Genomic DNA, 22106 nt, shown 5'->3' on the forward strand with positions numbered 1-22106 from the left:
CTAAAGTAATATAGATTTTTCCTTTTTAAAATTTCCCTCTCTGTAGGGATGTGAGCTCATACAGACACCAGATCAAGACTTAACAGATTTCACCAAGTGCCTTCAGATACTTCAACAGAAGATAGAAAAAAGCAGCTTGCAGGTAATACTAGCAACTCTGTCTATACACATTTTGGCCTGTAAATCTTCCTGAGTGTGTTCATTCTGTAACATAATGGGAAATAAAAATATGATACAGAGGAAGCAGGGACAAAAAAATCATTAACTGCCAAGAGGATATCTCTTCTTATTTCTGCTGATGAAACTCTAAGGCTTCTGAAGAGTGATCAGAATTGAATCCACATACTTTTAAAACTACTAAAACTCTCATGACATTTACTTGGGTGAAATGGTGCATCATATGACTCATGAGGGAATGAAATATGGGAAAGTTTTGGCTACTACAGTGCTACTGACTGCTGCTCTGCTGCAATCCTGCATTCCCTTTCTCTCTCTCCTACCCAGCAGCAAGAAATTGATTCAATGTGGTTCTTAGAGAAGCAACAACTTTAAGATGTCTGAAGAAAGACCTGGATATTTGTATTGCTTATGTGCCCCTTCTGTGGCACACAATATGCAAATGTATCTATATGCCATCTTTGTTCAGGAACTCAAGACATAACAGTGTTCCATTTCTGTACAATAATCCTGTGAAGTAGGTTGGGCTGAAAGTTACCAAATAGGCTACTGTGACTGCAAATGGAGTAGAAACTGGATCTTTCTGATGACAAGTGAATACATTAATCCATTTCTGAAATGCTTCCATTCTGAAATTGAATGTAGACCAGCTCCCCCTCCCCTTCTGCCACTTCAGCTATTGGAGATCAAGTAAATTAGTCCCACTCTAGCTCATAGGAAGTTATCTGTATTTTTAAATTGTCTCTGATGGCTTTCAACAATGGAAAAATGGAGGAGAGAGAATCCTAAACTGTTCTGAGATGAGAATGACAACATACAACTTTGTGGTAAAATAAATTAAAATATTGTCAGCATAATTGTACCATGTGGAAAGAGATATTAAACACTGAGATGCGGCAAAGAAGAGTAGAGATGAAGAAAAGGATGAAAGGACTGCACATTTCCAGAATCAAAAAATAAGGAGACAAGATGCAGGAGGTAAGAGAAGGTCAACTCAAGAATATGTAGCAAACACAAATTATTGCAAGAGTTCCTCAACATAACCTTTATCAACAAACCTCAGAGACTTGCACTCTGTAGTATTTCTGTTGATGTTGGTGCCCTGTTCAAAGCCTACCCCACTATCATGTGTTCCTATTCCCTGGAAAAATTACCAGTTTCAGCTGTATGAAGGAAAAGGTCAAGACAGGCAATTTGCAACTTCTACCTAAGGTCCTCCTCAGTTTGTGTAGCAGCAGTGAACCTATTGCAAATGAGTTCAGGCACAACATTGAACAATAGGACTGCCTCTTCCAAATGACAAGAACAAAGCTTAGAGAATGGCTGATTTATTTGGAGAAACTAGTATTCCAACAATTGTCCAACCTGAATGTTGCTTTAAGCTGAGGAAAAACAAGTGAAAATGTTAGATTTGTGGCAGACCAACCACACATGTCATCAAAAGTGTACTTTGTTAAGTGAAAAGCATCTGTATTTGTCTTGCTACACATTTCTCTTCTTTAATAAAATGATGTTTTCTTCTTGAATTTTAAACCAGACAGTAGCAGTCTAGGTCATTCTGTTTCTCTGTTTAGGTAAGGAAATATCTCTGAAAGGACACTGCAAAATATCACTTGTTAATTAGTACTCAATATCATTCTGTAATTCATGTATTCTACATTGTCACTTAGTTCCTCTCTTCTGCGCTGTGTAGGAAATCAAAATCCTTGTTTTTCCAGACAGTTGGGAAAATGAACAAAGATTCACCTGGCAATAAGGCATTCACTCTTTATGCATAATATCTATGCTTATTTTGAATGATAACTAATTCCAAAGGGGACAGAAATATAATTGTCAGAATACATCTGCTCCTAGAAATTAATTGATCTTTGAAAACCAATCCTATAATGGTACCCAGTTTCAGTAACTCATCAGTAAAAGGCAGTACCAAGCAATTCCCATTTTCTTACCTATTTCATATTGGTCTATCATTCATGCTTGTGATAGTCTTGTATTTTTTGTTGAACTCCATTTTTAAAGTAAGCATTCATTAAACCATTTCCCACATAAAGCTATCTGCTAAGTTCATTCATTCATTAAACTCATTTCTGAAGCTGTGCAAGGACTGCTTAGTCTACTCTATAGATGGACATGTCAGTTGCATTTTTCCCACTCATTATATGCTATTCCTTCCTTCATGCTTAAAAATAATTTTATATATGCAGTATTGCTGGAGAAAAAAATAGCAACCCTCTTTTCATACAATTTTACTTGTATTCTTCTTGTAAAAAATAGAGTGAATTCTCTTATTAAGATAGCATGTTTGAATCCAGGTAGAAAATAAATTTACTTAGGTTCTGCTGCTTTGTTTATTGTAGCTTCTGTGAAAGAATGAGTTGTTAGCTCAGATCTTTGGTGATCTCTCCAAAGAATTCTAAAAGCAAACATTAAAGTGAGAACAATGTAAACCACTGCTATGGTGTTTCAATAATACATCTATCACCATGTGCTTTAAATTTTTGAATGCTTTGATTTTGCTGTCATTTTCCTAATAATGAAATCTATCGTTAAGACTGGTGATGGATGTTGTTCTCCATAAATATCTGATCTTTGAAACTTAACAAGGCTAACTGTAACAGCACGGACGAAAGAGGGAAGCATCTCTTTTGGGAATTATAATTGAGCTGAATGTATGCTACAATACACAGTGTAACTTTTCTCTTCATTTATATTATCACACAATTTGTATGTAATGCCAGCTGTGGATAGCAGTTTTGAGCTCATGCTGCTTTTGCAAAGATACAAATAATAGGAAGGATATATTGTACTGCTTCCTTATTTTTTTAATCATGTCTCTTTTCTATCAGGTTGATTTCACTGAAAAGGTTGTCACATATAGTGACAGTGTTTTATTTGCTTTGCTTTTTACCTTTTTTTCCTTTTTCAGAGGGGCTTGATGGAAATCTGTCACTATTCAGTTTTTATAATATTGCTCAGTTAGCCTGAGCATAGGTTAAGTGATTTAATTTGGGAGTGTATATTTCTTAGAAGAGATCTTTTATTTATATATATAGGAAGCCTTGTTGCATAAATTGCTTATGGCCGTGTCAAACTGCACCATAAGCCTGGGGCTACAACTTTATATATAACTTTTGAAATCTTTCTCCTTGAATTTTCTTTAAAAACATTGGGAAAGAAATTCATTTTGTATCAACTAACTATATTACCTTTTGTATCACATATTGCATCATTTTTTAATATATAATTTAGCAGCACAGCAATGTACTGAATTAACTTAATTTCTTAGATATTAGTTCATAGGAATGCTAAAAAATCTCTTTATATATAAAATTTGGAATGTTTTGTTTCACAATCTTGTAACATATAAATATACTAGAGGAAAGAGAAGGGAAGGAATGAAGCATACTGTTTCCTTATTCCTCATTATCCTCCTTATATTTTGTGTCATTCTTATAGGATATAGTCTTTAAGATGCCAAGAGCTATTTCAAATACCCATAATGAATTAAAATAGATTATACATATGAGCTACACCATTCTAGGTTTCATATAGGAGACTGTCTTTGAAAAGAAATTCATACCAATGTTTGAGAAAATGTCCAAGTCTTTATAACATAGATGTATTGGGTTTTAATACCCAGCACTCCTTAGCCCATATATTTATTTACTCATCTAGTTTAATGCAATGCTTTCGCTTCAAAAATTGCATTAAAATATGTTTATTTAAATGAATGAGTAATGCACTGCATAAAGAACCTTACTTCATAATAATCATTCTTTCACAAGGTATCTGGTACCTGGTACCTGGTTCAAGCAGTAAGAAGGTTGACAAGAAAAACTGCCAGCTACCCAAAACACTGAGTGATATCAGAAACCCTGCTATTTCTTAAAGGTGGTAGATAATTGTTTAGAATAAGGGAAGACATTGGAGGAATATAATGTATTCAGTGTAGTCAATTAAGCATGTAGGCAGGTAAGAAAGCATGGACATATTTAATTTAATTTTTAATTTTAATTCCATTTATATCCCGCCCTTCTCCGAAGACTCAGGGCGGCTTACAAGCTTAGCAGTAGCCTTCATTCTATGTATATGCCTGCTTATTAGGGCTTTCACACACCCCCCAAGCGGCATTATTACAAAGTCAGCTTAATTGCCCCCAACAAAGATGTGATTAATTAGGAAATGAGGAGAGGAGATGAAAGAAAGGGAGGGATTAGAAAACATGAAAAAGTACAGTAATAAAGTGAGTTGCTAGTACGCGAGTAGTCATGCTGCCAGTTACAGAGCTGTGTCCTAGTCACAAATCTACCTTTCAGGTGACTTTATAAGAGAAGAGACAGCAGTTGTTGCTGCCATTGCTACCGTCTTGTGAGTAATCATTTTTGCTCCTTCATTTTACAACCAATGTAGCTTTTTCACTTCATCTGTGCATCAAGAAGCTCTCCTTGGAACTATCTCCCAATTCCCCAGTCTCCTACAAGAAAAATGGTGCTCTAAGATCTCAGAGGTTTTCATGTATGAAATACCTTATCTGTGATTCTGTCAGTCCTGAATAGCACATTTAATGCCTTTCTCATTATTTGGTCTACAATCATATATTTTAATAAAATTAAATATTATTTATTTTTGAATGCACTTTCACTACATCCCGCAGTATCTATTTTCTGTGTAAGCCATACAGCTGTAATATAGAAGGAGAAATTTCAGTTCTAAATAGTTTTGCTTTCCTTCCTTAATTCTGCTGAATTTGAGAGTGTTCTTTTCAGTCTTTAGAAAGGTTTGGTGGGCTTAAAGAATGATGATACCTTTATGCTTTTTCCTAGTTTAGAATGATGAAAAAGATCTCTGATGACCATTCAAAAACATTTGAGATAATTTAAAAAATATTTGTCCAAGCATTGTGAAATGTTTATGTAAATTTGTTAACAGAAAATAAAACCCCAAAAGATCAAAACTGGTGAAAATAAAACATGCTGCAATGTTAAAATTAACAAACTTAAAGGAAAAATATATTTTCTTTTGGTTTGTTCTCTCAGAGGAATTCTCATTTAATTGAATTGGTGAAGGTTTTCAAGATAGCACAGCTAGAATAGAAATGATCCTGACAAAGAACACTCAAACTATATAAACTGAGTTGGACTTCAGTAAGGCATTTGATAAAGTAGATCACAAACTACTACTTGATAAGATAGAAAAATGTGGGTCAGACAACATCACCACCAGATGGATTCGTAGCTGGCTGACCGGCCATACTCAGTGTGTTCTGGGCCCAGTGCTCTTCAACATCTTCATCAACGATTTGGACGAGGGGATAGATGGGGAACTCATCAAATTTGCAGATGACCAAGCTGGCAGGAATAGCCAACACTCCACAAGACAGGCTTAAGATACAGGAGGATCTGGACAGACTTGGAACACTGGGCGCTATCTAACAAAATGAAATTCAGTAAGGTTTGGAGTAGATGACCTCCAAGGTCCCTTCCAACTTTACTATTATGATCATGAGTCCCAGAGCGTTGACAGAGCATGCATGAACCTTTAAAAATTAGAACAGTATCTTACCTTCATTGCAGGAATGAAGAAGTCAGCCATTTCTCCTGTCTGTTTCTTCTTTTGTTTGACCTATGAATTCTGCTAATTGGTGCACCTGTGTTGCATTATTTGCATATTGTGCAACCCCCAAACAAATGCACTCGGCCAAGTCAATAACAGATGTCTGCTATTGCACATGATATTATAAACAGGTCTAAAGAAATCTCACAGCTTGTTTAAGTCTGTTTCGACTGCAAGAGTTTTGAAAGCAGCTGATAAGATTCTAAAAGTTTTGTGAACAATACAGGGGAAAAACTTTTTAAACTTTAAGATTTCAGAACTCTAATTGCTTTCCCAAGAGAATTATGTTACTGACACTTTGCTGAAGACATTTATAGAGTGCTGACCATTTAATTGTACAGAATGCTTTCTGCATAATATTGGATTGGAATCTTACACATTTGGAGAGAGAATGCCATTAACTCTGTGTAAGAAATAATAATAAAAATGTTTTACAGCTCCTGAAGTTATTTCTGCAACAGTTTAACAGCATAATTCAGGATTAAATTAAGAATAAGGACAGCACAGTTGACATATGTAACTCCTACTTGTGCTATAAATCTTATATACTAGAATATAATCACAATGTTCCATAATTTACCTACTATTTTATCTCATATTGGATTACTCATGGAATCAAAAGACTTGACTTCACAAATTTGACATGCCCGGGCTGTTACTATGAAAGAGGTTTAAAATGCTATGGGCCAAACAAGTTAATTGATCTTCTGTGGCCAAATGGCATCTTTTATTTTTATGTTCTTGCATTTATTCATTTGCTGTCAATAGAGATTTAGTTCAACTAGCTAAATTTCATATCAATATCTTTCCTGGTAACCCTAATTACCAAAAAAACTGAGACCTTTCTTTATGTATGTTACAATTCTATCCCTCACAGAGTTAATCAATTTATTTTGTATGTCAGGACTCAGTTATCTTGCTGTTCCATCCTTATCCTCGCCTAGCACAGAATTATATTTTCCCAGAAAACTAATAGAGAAAATGTCCATAGATTCACTGGAACTTTATTACAAATTTGCCTTCCTATGAATTCTAAAGGTGAGTTTAGAGAAAGTGTCAGAAACAGTGTAACTTTATCAGATATGTGTTTCTTTCTGAGCAGCTGCTTCTGGACTCTATCTCTAGTATCTTCTGTGAGTAGCACTTCTCAAAGATAATGTTGCACTCATCATGAGTATTTGAAGCTTTACTTTTTAAGTGAGACTAAGCATGAGTACTAACCAAGAACTCATTTTGTTCCTAATACAAAAAGTTAAGATATTGCTAATAGGAAATGGCAGATTCTCAGTCACCTGAATGCTACCTTTGCTTGTAGTTTTATACTATGATTTGAAAAAGGTTCCTTTGTCATCATTCTTTGTAAATGGGCCAAATATTTATTTTATTTATGTATTATTAAATTTATATGCCACTCTCTAGTTCTAGAGATTCTAGCTAGCACAGTCCCCTTAAAATAATAAAATAGTTGTCATCCTCAGTACTTGACTTGTCATTTTAATGAAATTGGCTGTTCTAAATGGGAACAACAACAACAACAACAACAAAGGTTGGAAGGGACCTTGGAGGTCATCTAGTCTATACAATTTCAGACAAATGGCTGTCCAGTCTCTTCTTAAAAACTTCCAGTGTTGGAACATTCTCAGCTTCTGGAGGCAAGTTGTTCCACTGATTAATTGTTCTAACTATCAGGAAATTTCTCCTTAGTTCTAGATTGCTTCTCTCTTTGGTTGGTTTCCATCCATTGCTACTTTTTTTTAAAAAAAAACAAGTTTTATTAGTTTTTCAATGTACAACCTATATATTTAGAAAGCATCATGGTACTTGGGTAGTCATCAATTGAATAACAGAGTTTTCAATACATAGTTCGGGTTACATTATCATAACATCCTTCTCTATTTCCCTCAACATTCAATACAACATATTTAAACTAACAAATTTCTAGGAATAGCATGGTCAATTAAAGAAGATCTTGTCAATCCAATTTCGATAAGGTATATCTATATCCTATTATTAAATTTTGTCTAATTTTGATGTTAATTATAGTATCCAAGTTTAACCTTTAACATCCCAAATAGTATTCACAACCCAAAGTTCCCTTATCTTATTACACCAAAAATTGTATCATCTAACACCCGAAATGTAAGCAAGCTTGTTTGCCAATAGTATTCACTAGATGTCCCCAGAGTACTTCAAATCCTTTTCAGATAGTGTCTTTTTATTTATTTCTCTTTTTTTGTCCCCTTTTTAGACCAATAGGTAGAATAGTCCATTTCTGTAAATATAGGAACTTTGAGCTGAAAGTAGAAAGGAAATAAGTCCAATAAATCAGTATAATTTAGTAGAAGGCCTTTTCTTTTCTCTCCCAATGTAGACAAAGGCTGTTATTAAGGAGGGTGGGGGAAAAAAAGATCCCTTCCCTCTCTCCTCGCAAGGGGAAACAAATTCAGAAAGCTTTTGGCAGGAAAAGTAGACGATTAGGAAAATAAGAAGCTTGGGAAATTTTGAAAAGTGAGATAAAGTCTAGCACAATACCAACAAAGAAGAAAACTAACAGCTTTCAAAAGAAACCAGCATGGCTGCATAAAGAACTCTCTGATAAACTGAAAAATAAAAAGGACAACTATAAGAAGTGGAAACGGGCACATAACTAAGGCAGAATATCAGCAAACAGCCCGTGCCTGCAAAGATGAAGTGAGGGAAGCTAAGGCTCAAAATGAACTAAGGCTTGCGACCAAAGTCAAAAATAACAAAAAAAGCTTCTTTCAACATATAAGAAACAAGAAAAAAGGTAAGGAAATGATTGGTCCATTAGTGGGGGAAAGTGGCAAGAAGGTGACAAGCAACAGGGAGAAAGCAGAACTATTTAAGTCGTTTTTTGCATCTGTCTTTACACAAAGGGGAAAAACAGTCCAACCTACCAAAACCAGTGCCATAAAAAACAGAATAGAAACGCAAGTTAACATAGGCAAGAAAATGATAAGTGAGCACCTGTCCAGCCTAGATGAGTTCAAATCACCAGGACCAGATGGATTACACCCCAAGGTTCTCAAGGAACTGGCAGACGTGATCTCAGAACCACTGAACTATATTTTTCAAAGATCCTGGAGCACTGGGGAACTACCAGAGGACTGGAAGAGAGCTGATGTAGTTCCCATCTTCAAGAAAGGGAAAAAATAGATCCAGGAAACTACAGACCTATCAGCCTGACCTCAATACCTGGGAAGATTCTGGAAAAGATAATCAAACAACAAATCAGTGAACACCTAGATGCAAACAAAGTCATCACTAAAAGTCAACATGGGTTTGTCAAAAACAGATCGTGCCAGACAACTCTTATTGCATTCTTTGACCAAGTGACAAAACTAGTGGACCAGAGGAATGCTGTAGATATAATTTACTTGGACTTCAGTAAGGCAATTGATAAAGTAGATCACAACCTACTACTTGATAAGATAGAAAAATGTGGGTTAGATAGCATCACCACCAGTCTACAGCACGGAGACGGCATTGGTCGCTCTGGTGAATGATCTCTGGAGGGCTCGGGACAGGGGATATTCCTCTGTCCTAGTCCTATTAGACCTCTCAGCGGCGTTCGATACCATTGACCATGGTATCCTGCTGCGGCGTCTCAGGGGATTGGGAGTGGGAGGCACGGTTTTGCAGTGGTTCTCCTCCTATCTCCTGGGACGTTCACAGTCGGTGTTGGCAGGGGGGCAGAGGTCGACCTCGAGGTCTCTCGTTTGTGGAGTTCCTCAGGGGTCGGTCCTCTTGCCTCTCCTGTTCAACATCTACATGAAACCGCTGGGTGAGATCATTCGTGGTTTTGGAGTTGGGTATCATCAGTACGCCGATGATACCCAGCTTTTTATTTCGACCCCAAACCACCCCAGTGATGCCCTCGATGTGATGTCCCGTTGCCTGGAGGCGGTTCGGGTCTGGATGGGGAGGAACAGACTTCAACTCAACCCCGACAAGACTGAGTGGCTGTGCATACCAGCATCCCGGGATATTCAGAACATCCCATCTCTTTCCATGGGGGGTGAACTATTACCCCCCGTAGATAGGGCTCGCAACTTGGGAGTCCTTCTAGATTCACGGCTCACTCTGGAAGACCATATAGTAGCTGTGACTAGGAGGGCCTTCGCCCAGGTTCGCCTGGGGCACCAGTTGCGGCCCTATCTAGACCGGGATGCTTTATGTACGGTCACTCACGCGCTCGTGACCTCTCGTCTGGACTACTGCAATGCTCTCTACATGGGGCTGCCCTTGAGGACCACTCGGAGGCTCCAACTGGTACAGAATGCAGCCGCGAGAGTTTTGTTGGGAGTCTCCCGATACTCCCATGTTACACCTCTGCTCCGTGAGCTGCATTGGTTACCAGTTGTCTTCCGGGTGAGATTCAAGGTACTGGTAATAGTGTTTAAGGCCCTACATGGCATGGGTCCGGAGTACCTTAGGGAGCACCTGCTGCCGGCATCAACTTCCCTCCACCCTGTGCGCTCCCACAGAGAGGGCCTCCTCAGGGTGCCACCGATCAGAGAATGTCGATTGGTGGCCCCCAGGGGGAGGTCCTTCTCTGTGGGCGCCCCGGAGCTATGGAATCGGTTGCCGGTTGAGCTCCGGATGGCGCCCGACCTCCGCTCCTTCCGTCGCGATCTGAAGACATTCTTATTTGAACAAGCCGGCCTGGCCTGAAAGGGGATGGGTTGGGTTTTTATGTCATTTTTAATATCTGTATTTATTGTTTTTAGCTGGGCATATGTTTAATTTTTCTTTTAACTTTTGTATTTTTGTATTTTTTATATATCTGCCGTGTTCACCGCCCTGAGTCCTTCGGGAGAAGGGCGGTATATAAATAAAATTATTATTATTATTATTATTATTATTATTATTATTATTATTATTATTATTATTATTATTATTATTATTATTATTATTATTATTATTATTATCAAATTTGCAGACGACACCAAGCTGGCAGGAATAGCCAATATTCCAGAAGATACGCTTAAGATATAGGAGGATCTGGACAGACTCGAACACTGGGCACTATCTAACAAAATGAAATTCAATTGTGAAAAAAGTAAGGTTCTACATTTAGGCAGGAAAAATCAAATGCACAGGTACAGTATAGGTGGTACGTTGCTCAATAGTAGTAACTGTGAGAGAGATCTCGAAGTCCTAGTGGACAATCACTTAAATATGAGCCAGCAGTGTGCTGCAGCTGCCAAAAAAGCCAACACAGTGCTAGGCTGCATTAACAGAGGGATAGAATCAAGATCACGTGAAGTACTAACACCACTTTACAATGCCTTGGTAAGGCCACACCTGGAATACTGCATCCAGTTTTGGTCACCATGATGTAAAAAAGATGTCGAGACTCTAGAAAGAGTACAAAGATGATTTGGGGACTGGAGGCTAAAACATATAGGGAACGGTTGCTGGAATTGAGTATGTGTAGTTTAATGAAGAGAAGGGTGAGGGTTGACATGATAGCAGTGTTCCAATATCTCAGGGGCTGCCACAAAGAAGAGGGAGTCAAGCTATTCTCCAAAGCACCTGAAAGCAGGACAAGAAGCAACGGATGGAAACTAGTCAAGGAGAGAAGCAACCTAGAACTAAGGAGAAACTTCTTGACAGTTAGAACAACTAACCAGTGGAACAACCTGCCTCCAGAAGTGGTGAATGCTCCAACACTGGAAGTTTTTAAGAAAAGACTGGCCAGCCATTTGTCTGAAATGGTATAGGGTTTCCTGCCTGAGCAGGGGGTTGGACTAGATGACCTCCAAGGTCCCTTCCAAATTATTATTATTATTATTATTATTATTATTATTATTATTATTATTATTATTATTATTATTATTATTATTATTATTATTATTATTATTATTTCTCACCCAGTTTTCAAGTGCTTTCAAGTGCTTTGTCGTGCTTTTGGCTTCAGCAAGAAACGGCTAAACGATGGGCCATGGGAGTGGCTGATCCTTTCTTCTTTGGTTCAGAGAGTAGCTCCAGGCCAACTGGAGGGCCTCCACCCTTCTACCACCAACTGGAGAGACCTCTCCCCTGCTCATGGCCCCTCCAGTTGACTTTCAAACCCTTTACACCCCCCATGAAGAAATCCAGTTGAAGTGAGGAGCAATCCCCTCACACGTCTGGCTGCACCAAAATCCAGAACCAGAAGCCTCCATCCATTGCTTCTTGTCTTGCCTTCAGGTGCTTTGGAGAATAGCTTGACTCCCTCTTCTTTGTGGCAACCCCTGAGATATTGGAACATTGCCATCATGTCACCCCTTGTCCGTCTCTTTATTAAACTAGACATACCCAATTCCAGCAATCGTTCCTTATATGTTTTAGCATCCAGACCCCTAATCATCTTTGTAGCTCTTCTCTGTACTCTTTCTAGAGTCTCAGCATCTTTTTTACATCATGGTAACCAAAACTGGATGCAGTATTCCACGTGTGGCCTTACCAAGGCATTGTAAAGTGGTATTAACACTTCACGTGATTTTGTTTCTATCCCTCTGTTAATGCAGCCTAGCACTGTGTTGGCTTTTATTTAAGTGATTGTCCACTAGGACTCTGAGATCTCTCTCACAGTTACTACTATTGAGCAAGGTACTACCTATACTATACCTGTACATTTGATTTTTCTTGCCTGGATATAGGGAGCCAAGATGGTGGAGAGGCAGCAAAGGCTGTAAAGAGCTCCTCCAAAAGTAAAAGTTTTATTTTATTTTACTTTATTTTTATTTTAACTTTTTAACCTCTTTTAATATTGTATTTTAACCTACCTCTTTTAAACTTTTTAAACCCATTTTTAACCCATTTCAACCTTTTAAACCATAGTTTTAAACTTATTTTTAAACCTGTTTTAACAAACCTGAATGGGGAAAAGAAGTTAGAGACAGCACTCTGCAGCAGAAAGTATATCCAAGCCTTTGAAGCAGCAGAAAATGGAGGATTATATTGCAAACAGACAGTCTGCTCCAGTAAGTAACTCATTCGCAGGCACCTTATCAGATAAATTTAATTTATGTGACTCATTGGAATGGGACTTACAAACCGAACTGGAGAACAGACAGCGTTTGGAGTTGTCCTCCTCCCTCTTGGAGAATGGCTCCCCTCCTTGGAATCTGGCAACAGCCTCTTTTACACAGGAGGGAGATGTAGCAAATTTGAAGGGGGAAAATGTGACAGACTTCCTCTCTAGACAATGTTTGCTTACAGCTCAAACTGTAAACTCAATATATAATCTCTTGTCAATTGTCATGGATAAGGTTGATTGTCTGAAAGAGTCTTTTGCAGAGTTTGTTAGGAGCCACCCAAATACTGTGGAAGGACTTGGGAGGATAACCATGGACAGACATGGGATGGCTAACTCAGAAGGTGAAAGTAGAGAAGGACCTTGTTCTCCTCCCAAAAATTTGAACACCTACAGAGAAAACACTCAATCAGGCAAAGGTCTAAGAGATGACCAATATAACTATAGTCTGCAAACTAACCAGGTTACTTTGCAAATTCATGACAAGAGAGTAAATAGAGGGCGTTGGAGCAATAGAAAAGCTATTAGGCTGTCCCTGAGCCAGCTGCTCCGCTGTGAATTCACTCTGATAGATCTACTACATGTAGAGTGGCTGCCAGCAAGAACACAATGTATGAGAATTCTCCTATCATTCAAGCAGCCCACAATTCCCTCCATGCTCTTCAGAATGAAGCCCTTTCTGAGCTTTTTCTCAATATTTCCAATAAGGGTCTTTTGCTCAGAAAAAGTATGCCCACTCCTGAAACAGCGTCACCAAGAGGGAACTGTCGCTTTAAATCTAGGCTGCAACAGCCCTCACACTACTAAGCCTGAGGCTGCTGCAACTGAACTGACCCTGAGAAAGCAAAGAAGCAATATACGAACTGTGTTACCCACAGCTGCAGGAACTGCTGAGGATGTGCCAGAGGAAATGTTGATTGACCTATTCAGTGCATTGCCAGAACCTGAGCAAGTTAACATCATTCAAAGATTGGACGACCTAAAAGAGGCACTGACAACAACCCAATCTACAGCAAAGCCTCTATTTAATTTGGCTCCACTAAACACGCAAACTTGTGACAAGATATTTAATCAACAATCTGCCTTTACCTCAACAGTTAAAAAAGGTGTTGTCACACAGGCTGAGAGTGGAGTAACTGCACTGACTGACCCATCCTCTGAGAAACAACTGAAAGACAAAGGGCTTCATCACACAGTGCCCCCTAAGCTGACAAACACTAAGGACATAATCCAGCTTCCATCCTCATTTGATTTAGAAGTTCCCACAACATCTTTCCACAAGATGAACCCTCAGCCATGCCCCTCCAAAAATGGACATAAATCTACATTTATAGACTTAAGCCAGAGTACCTGCTCTTTGGAAAAAAAAATCATTCTTGGAGCAAGAGCAGAGGCACACTGGCAACCGAGATATAGAGGAGCAACAACAAGTTCTGCAACCCACGAGGAGAAATATCGAACCTCACAACAACTGTGTTTATATGGGAAGCTTAGATGATATTGACCCAGCTCCATTGTCAAGTTGACATCTGGCATTTCCACCATCTAGCCAATCAATCAAGTCAGACCACCTTGCCTCTGAGAACCCCATACAGTTGATGACCTGGAACATAGCTGGCTGGAAAAGGATGGTTGATAGTGGACTAATGAGCTTTCTCTCTAGTTTTGACGTAATAGCCTTTCAAGAAACCTGGCTAACCGAAGTGGATGAACCAGTACAATTGCCAGGCTTTCAGGGATGGGCCTCCCCAGCCCTAAAAACAAAGAACAAAGGGAGACCCTCTGGTGGGCTATGCATTCTTATAAAGGAAGAGTTGCAATGGCAGGGAGAGAAATTATATAATGAAGATAAGTATCCGTACTTTATAGCTGTCAAATTTGAATATGACCAGTTTGAGTTAATATTGGTAAATGTGTACATTCCTCCAAGCACATCCCAGCACTATAATTTTGAATATTGGATGGGCTTGGAAGTTATCTTAGAAGATATATCTATATTGTACCCTCAGTCCATAGTGGTATTATTAGGAGATCTGAACGCTAGACTGGGTCCCTCTCTGTATGAGCTTGCCCAGAAGAAGGGAATCCCAGGGGAGTTCTTTGATAACCATCCTCAGTGGCTCTCGAGAGACTGTAAAAGTAATGCCGCTGGCCTGCTCATAGTCTCCTTAATTTTTAAGGGTAATCTCCAAATTTTGGGAGGTAAGGACAAGAATTATACATACCCTTATACATACCACTCAGCCAATTCAAGTAGTGTACTGGATCTCTTTTGTGTGTCTAGAGATAAGGCTGACCTCTTCTCAGAGGTCACAGTACACCTTAGCGACAATAGCGACCATCAGCCTGTAAGTGTGACATTGCGAGGCCGCTCAGATTTAAGACCATATAACATGGCTGACAGATGGCTCACCAAAAAGGTAGAGGTGACCCAAAATAAAAGGTTAATTTGGGCCAAAGTTGATACTAAGGCAATATTAGAATGCCTTAAAACAGAGAATGCTACTAAGTGGGCTAGAACAATACAGTCATCTACTACTGACTGGATGTCAGCCTTCAATGCATTCTCCAATCTTTGTAACATACTGAAGAAACACCTAACAGCTAAACCTACTACAAAAAGAGCCCAAGTGGGTAGACCTCGCTGGTTTGATCCTGATTGCAAAGCGACAGAAAAAGAAATTGAAGGCAGCCATGAGGCTTGCCCAGAGGAATCCTACTGCCCGTATACAAGCTAAGATGCTGCACACAAGAAGGGAATATAAAAAAACTATAACATTAAAGAAAAAATGTTTTGCCATTTCAATCTGGTCAGAACTTGAGTTGACTGCCAGAAGTCATAATTCAGTATTATTTTGGCACTCTGTAGCAGGTATTCTGAAGGAACGGAGATTTGCATTTGACATACCAATCTCTGCTGCGGACTGGGAGAATTATTATCAGTGCTTGTTTGCCCCCACCGAACCGGTAAAGAAATTATTTTTAAACAGTGATTTGGTAAATCCTAGAACTCTCCCCCCTTGGCCACCAGTCTCAGAAAAGGAGATACAGTCCATCATTAAAAGCTTAAAGAGCAATAAAGCCCCAGGCGAGGATTTTTTACCAGCAGAATTATTTAAGAAATTTCCCAACTGGTGGGGCCCTGTATTAGCAGGTCTTTTTACACACATAAATAACACCTGCCATATACCAGACGGGTGGAAGATGGCAATAGTTGTCCCCATATATAAAAAAGGGAATAAAAAGGATCCTAGTAATTATAGGCCCATCAGCCTGATTGACATTGTAGCAAAAATATATGCTAGGTACCTTTTGAACAGAATTGAAATCTGGGTAGAGGAAAACAACATCCTCACAGAAGAACAAGCAGGTTTTAGACAGAACAGATCTACTATTGATAACTGCTTTGTTTTGAACCATCTAATTGCCAAATATGCCTACTGTAACAGCTTACTGTAACAGCTTGCTTTATGCTGATGATATGATTTTATTATCATACTCACAAGTAGGATTACGTAGGCTATTAAGAAGATTCAGCTCTTATTGCCAGGATAACTCCCTAATTATTAGCAAATCCAAATCGAAAATAATGGTGTTTGGAAGAAACCATCAGAGACATAAGTGGCAATTAGATGGTGAACCAATTGAGCAGGTTAATACCTTTGTATATTTGGGAGTAACTTTTTCCAAGACTGGATCTTGGGCCTGCCATCATCAACGAAGTACATTTAGAGCAAAAGCCCGTTTGAATTTATTGCTCAAACTAAAGAACCATAGTTACCCAGGGTCCCTAGCTCCACTACTCAAAGTTTATAAGGCTAAGGTTACGACAATGCTCTTGTATGGTGCAGAAATTTGGGGTCTTTATTCAACCACAGCTTTAGAACAAACACAGTCCCAGCATCTGAGATGTATTTTGGGTGTAGATCCAAGAACATCTGCTGCAGCAGTTAGAGCTGAATTGGGAATTCATACAATTCAGGCATTATCTAAAATTAGAGCTTATAACTACTGGTGCAATGTTAATGAAATGGAGACTGATAAAGTCCGCAAATTATGCCTACTAGAGCAAATAAAACTGCAATCACAAATCTTCTGGATCACCAAACTAACAAATTTTGTAAGAAGCTGTGGCCTTCCTGTTTCTTGCGTAACAGGAGAACAATCTAAAAAAAGAGTTGCCCAAAGAATTAAGGATATAGAAGCACAAACTGATATAGCTATCCTTAGTAAGGTGGGTAACTTGAAATGGCTGAGTAAATACAAATGTACTTTTCAAGTGGACAGTTATTTGAAGTTACAACTCCCAAAACATCTTAGGGAGATATTTACGAGAGCGGAATTCGAACAGCTTGATACAATGGTCAGATATGGGAGATTTCATGCTATACCGTATAATGAGCGTCTCTGCATTTGCGGAGCGGCAGAGGTAGAGGACCTGGCTCACATCCTATTTGACTGTTGTTTGTATAAGAGGGTGAGAGACAGGTATCTTGGTCTATATACCAAACGAATGACCCATTGGGATCCCCATATCAAAATAACTTACCTTATGTCCGGCCAGAACTTGAAAATAACATTCAACGTAGCACAGTATTTAAACAAAATGATCCAGTTAAGATCTGCATATGTGGGACTGATTGGGGTAGATTGTAAGGGCGACTCTGAAATATAATGTTACCATATTTTATCTATATCTTAAATTTGTATTTTATTACTATTTTAACTTAAATTGTATTTTAATTCCATTTTAAATTGTATTTTATCAAATTCCATTTCGGATTGCTTTTATCTAGTTTTATCTAGTTTTGGTGACGGTTTGTTGCTGGAACTTTGTACTTTGATATGGCCCAAGGGCTAATCAATAAAGTTGTTGTTGTTGATTTTTCTTGCCTAAATGTAGAACCTTACTTTTACCTTCATTGAATTTCATTTTGTTACATAGTGCCCAATGTTCAAGTCTGTTAAGATCCTTCTGTATCTTAAGCCTATCTTCTGGAGTGTTGGCTATTCCTTTCAGCTTGATGTAGTCTGCAAATTTGATGAGTTCCCCATCTGTCCCCTCGTCCAAATCGTTGATGAAGATGTTGAAGAGCACTGGGCCCAGAACAGAGCCCTGGGACACCCCACTACACACTTCCTTCCATGTAGATGCAATTCCATTGAGGACCAGTCAGCCAGTTACGAATCCATCTGGTGGTGACATTGTCTAACCCACATTTTTCTATCTTATCAAGTAGTAGGTTGTGATCTACTTTATCAGATGCCTTACTGAAGTCCAAGTAAATTATATCCACAGCATTCCACTAATTTTGTCAATTGGTCAAAGTATGCAATAAGATTTGACTGGTATGATATGTTTTTGACAAACCCATGTTGGCTTTTGGTAGTGACTTTGTTTGCCTCTAGGTGTTGACTGATTCATTGTTTGACTATCTTTTCCAGAATCTTCCCAAGTATTGAGGTCAGGCTGATAGGTCTGTAGTTTCCTGGATCCATTTTTTCTTCTTTTTTTGAAGATGGGAACTACATTAGCTCTTTTCCAGTCCTCTGGTAGTTCCCTAGTGCCCACTGAACTATATCTTTCAAAGATCCTGGAGAACTGGGGAACTACTAGAGGACTGGAAAAGAACTGATGTAGTTAGAGTTTCTTTTTTTAGAGGAGATCCATAAGCATATGGTTCCACAATGCTATTCAATAATGTAGGTATTAACATATTGGACAGTCCCAGAAAATTATAGCTTAGTCAATAATGCATGATTAAACAATCCATGGCTAACTATAATGTATTAACACTACTTAGTGTGTGGATGCACATATAAACATCCATTGTGCAACACTTGCCCTCTGGGCCGAAAGAAAAATTTGTATCTTTTGGAACTATTTCAGACAAATGGTTGTCCAATCTCTTCTAAATATCTCCAATGTTAGGGCACGACAATTTCTGAAGGCAAGTCATTCCACTGATTAATTGTTCTCAGGAAATTTCTCCTTAGTTCTAGGTTGGTTCTCTCCATTATTTCTTGTCCTGCCTTCAGGTCTTTGGAGAATAGGTTGACCCTCTCTTCTTTATGGTAGACCCTTAAATATTAGAACTTGCTATAATATCACCCCTAATCCTTAGTCTATGGCTAATAATTACTCTATTTCAATCATTTGAAACTAAAATTTTCCCTATTAGTTTTTGGATGTTTCAAAAACTTGTCATCAATATTATGTTTTAAGTTTGGGTACATATTGACAAAATTATACAAATCCCCATGTTCTTTCCTTTAATTTGTATTTACTTTTCTAAAACTTTCATCCCTAAAAGAACACCTTTCACTTTTTGTATCATAATATGTCTTTATGCAATTAAAAACTGAAACACAATGAATTAAATATCATACATGTTACATGTACTAATTCTGAAAAAGAAGTAAGATTCACATATCTTAGTGCCAAATTCTAGAGGATGGATTCATTTTTCACTTTGGAGTTTTACTATAGAATATATTGCATGTAAACAATGACACAGTCCACAGCTCTATTTCAAAACAGATTACACTTTTCCCCATCATTAAAAACAGAATTATTACCACACATAGAAAAAGGAGCAATCTCTCTGAACATAGGCCAGTGACCTAGAATATCATCCTTCCTTCTTCCTTCCTTCCTTCCTTCCTTCCTTCCTTCCTTCCTTCCTTCCTTCCATCCATCCATCCATCCATCTGTGTAAAATGACAAATGATGCAGGCAGGTGAGCATGGGTCTTATTTCAATCATTACATTGATACCATAAGTACCACTAAGTATGTGAAAAGATAACATCTCTCAAAGAAAAAAAAGCACAACTGTGAAGGTTAAATTTGGGGCTCATTTTAGGCTCTTCTACCAACAATCTTTTTAATGGGTTAAAAACATGTTTCAAATTGTGTAGAAATCAATGTGCAATGTGCAAAGAACCTGGCTCTTTACTTTATTAAATGAAAGCTGGGGATCCTACAGTTGATGAGGTATTGGGGCTACAATTTGGTAAAAGCTCACTGAAAGCAATGAAAAAAAATCAGCCATGATTTATTCAGGACTTCCAACAGTCTGTTGTGGATCTGTCCCATATAGCAAGGATCCCCAGTCCCCAGGCAATGGACCGGCACTGGTCTGTGGCCCATCAGGAACTGGGCCACACAAGCAAGCAAAGCCCCATCCGCACACATGCAGGATGATGCAGCAAGTGAAACCACACACCCTTGTCCATGAAAAAACCATCCTTCACAGAACTGGTCCCTGATACCCAAGGGTTGGGGCCACTGTCGTGTAGCGTGATTGCCAGACTAATAAGTACAAAATTGCTGCATCAGACTTTTAAGATAGACAGTCTTATTATCTTTATGTTGCTATTAATTCATGAATTAGTGAAATAAAGCAGGCATGCTACACCTCTACAATCCAGTCCAATATTGTTATTCCCTATTTTTCCTGAAGGAGATGCAATAGGAAAATAGAATGATTTATGATAATTCTATTTTAGAAGCAAGTGAAGTGGGCTTAAAACATAGCGAAGACAAGACAAAGCTGATGCAAGTTGGCAGTGTTCAAGACAACAGCCCAATAACATTAAAAAAACAGGCCTTAAAATTTGTGGAACAATTCAACTACCTTGGTAGAATCATGGATACAAATGGGGGAAACACAGAAGCAGAAGTAAAATGCTGAATAGGTAAAACAGCTGCTATCTTCCAACATATGTGTTCAACGTGGACCATATCTGCCATAAACACAGCAACCAAGATCAGATTTTTTTAATGCCATTGTCATATTGACTGCCATATACCCCAGTGAAACCTGGAAATCTACAGCAATTACTGATTATATCAATATCTTCCAATTATGTTGTCTCAGAAGGATTTTTTGTATTTCATATCCTGACTATGTCACAAATGAAGACATTCTACAAAGAGGTAATTCCTGAAGACTCTCTGAGATAGTGACAGAATGAAGAATGCACTTTGCTAGACTGTCCTCCCCATGACAGCAATGTCCAGCAAATTGATAGTGGTATCAGTTGGATACCACTAGATGGTCATAGAAAAGAGAGGAAGGTCAAAGAATACCTGGTTCTACACATTTCAGAAAGATCTGAAAAACATCGACCTTGAATGGAAGGATGTGGAAACTGTAGCTGTGGACTGAAAACTATGGAGTACACATTCCAGTCATTTGCAGAAAAAAAGATTTATGGCAACTCCAAACTCTGTTTTTAGCAGAGTTTCTGCAGTCTTTTGTGTTTACCTCCCATATTTTCCTTCAGTTGTTTCTGTTGTTAAATTGATATTCTTTTTAATTTTAAAAATAAATAATTGTTTTTTAATTTTATGTTTAACTAGGTTTTTATAAGAAACTGTTGCATACAGTACAGAAAATATGTTATGGATGCATAACAATTTTGTCAGTCGCTAAAATAAAAGAACAAAAATATAATTGTGAATATAAAATTGTTAAAAGAACATAGAAATAGCCCTAGATATAAACTAGGCAGAGAGCCCCAAGAAGGACTGTTTGAGCTGTTTATATGAATGTTCAGTGCATTGTATCCTTCCCACTTTGATACTAGATTCAAGTGTAATAAAAGTATTTTCTTTGTAAATTGCTCAGATAGAGGTAAACATAGAATGTGTTAACCTTTAAGTTTAAAATTAAATGTAGACAAATTAATCCAAGTAGTAAAGTATACCATTCAAAAATATATTATTTGCTAGGTAAATGCAGTAACAAGCATTAAGAATTATCTAGATTTTTAATACTATAATTAGAACATCCCATCAGATTTACATTTTTTAAGGAAATGCTATATTAAAATGTTATACTGATGTGGAAAAAAATACATCAGTTTAATCAATTTTTGTTAAACTGATTATACAGTTATTATTTCTGATAAATTTTTGTGATGCATTACTTTATAGTAATGTGCTGTATCACTGGAAAAAACCTTGACCCACAAGCTAGTTAGAAAAGTCAGTAGTCCATTCCTGCTTGGATAACAGAATACGTAGAAAGTTTTTTTGCAGGAACAGCAAGGTAACGGATACCTCAAATATATTTTGGATTTATCCAATGCATTTAGACAATATAAGATCATGCAACAAAGAAAAATATTCATTCAAATAAAACTTTAAAGTGTAATGTTATCTTAGAATAGTGATGCTTCACATATAAATATGTAGAAATTAATAATCATTCCAGAAGTTCTTCATTTTAAATTGATTAAGCTAGCTGTACCTGTCCATACTT

At 37.9% G+C, this 22106-nt stretch overlaps 1 protein-coding gene across 11 annotated transcripts in view; it reads left to right on the forward strand.

Moving 5' to 3' along the window:
• Positions 1-22106, forward strand: part of TPK1 (thiamin pyrophosphokinase 1) — a 474984-nt gene that overhangs the window by 294443 nt on the left and 158435 nt on the right. For 9 of the 11 annotated variants that reach the window (XM_081342927.1, XM_081342933.1, XM_081342929.1 and 6 more), the window contains one exon: positions 47-142. The exons of the other annotated variants lie outside the window; for them this stretch is intronic. In XM_081342927.1, coding sequence (XP_081199053.1) covers positions 47-142 — 96 coding nt within the window. The remainder of the gene's footprint in view (positions 1-46; positions 143-22106) is intronic. 11 annotated transcript variants of the gene reach the window in all.

Source organism: Vipera berus (genome assembly GCF_964194415.1).
Source record: "Vipera berus genome assembly, chromosome: Z".
Lineage (NCBI taxonomy): Eukaryota > Metazoa > Chordata > Lepidosauria > Squamata > Viperidae > Vipera > Vipera berus.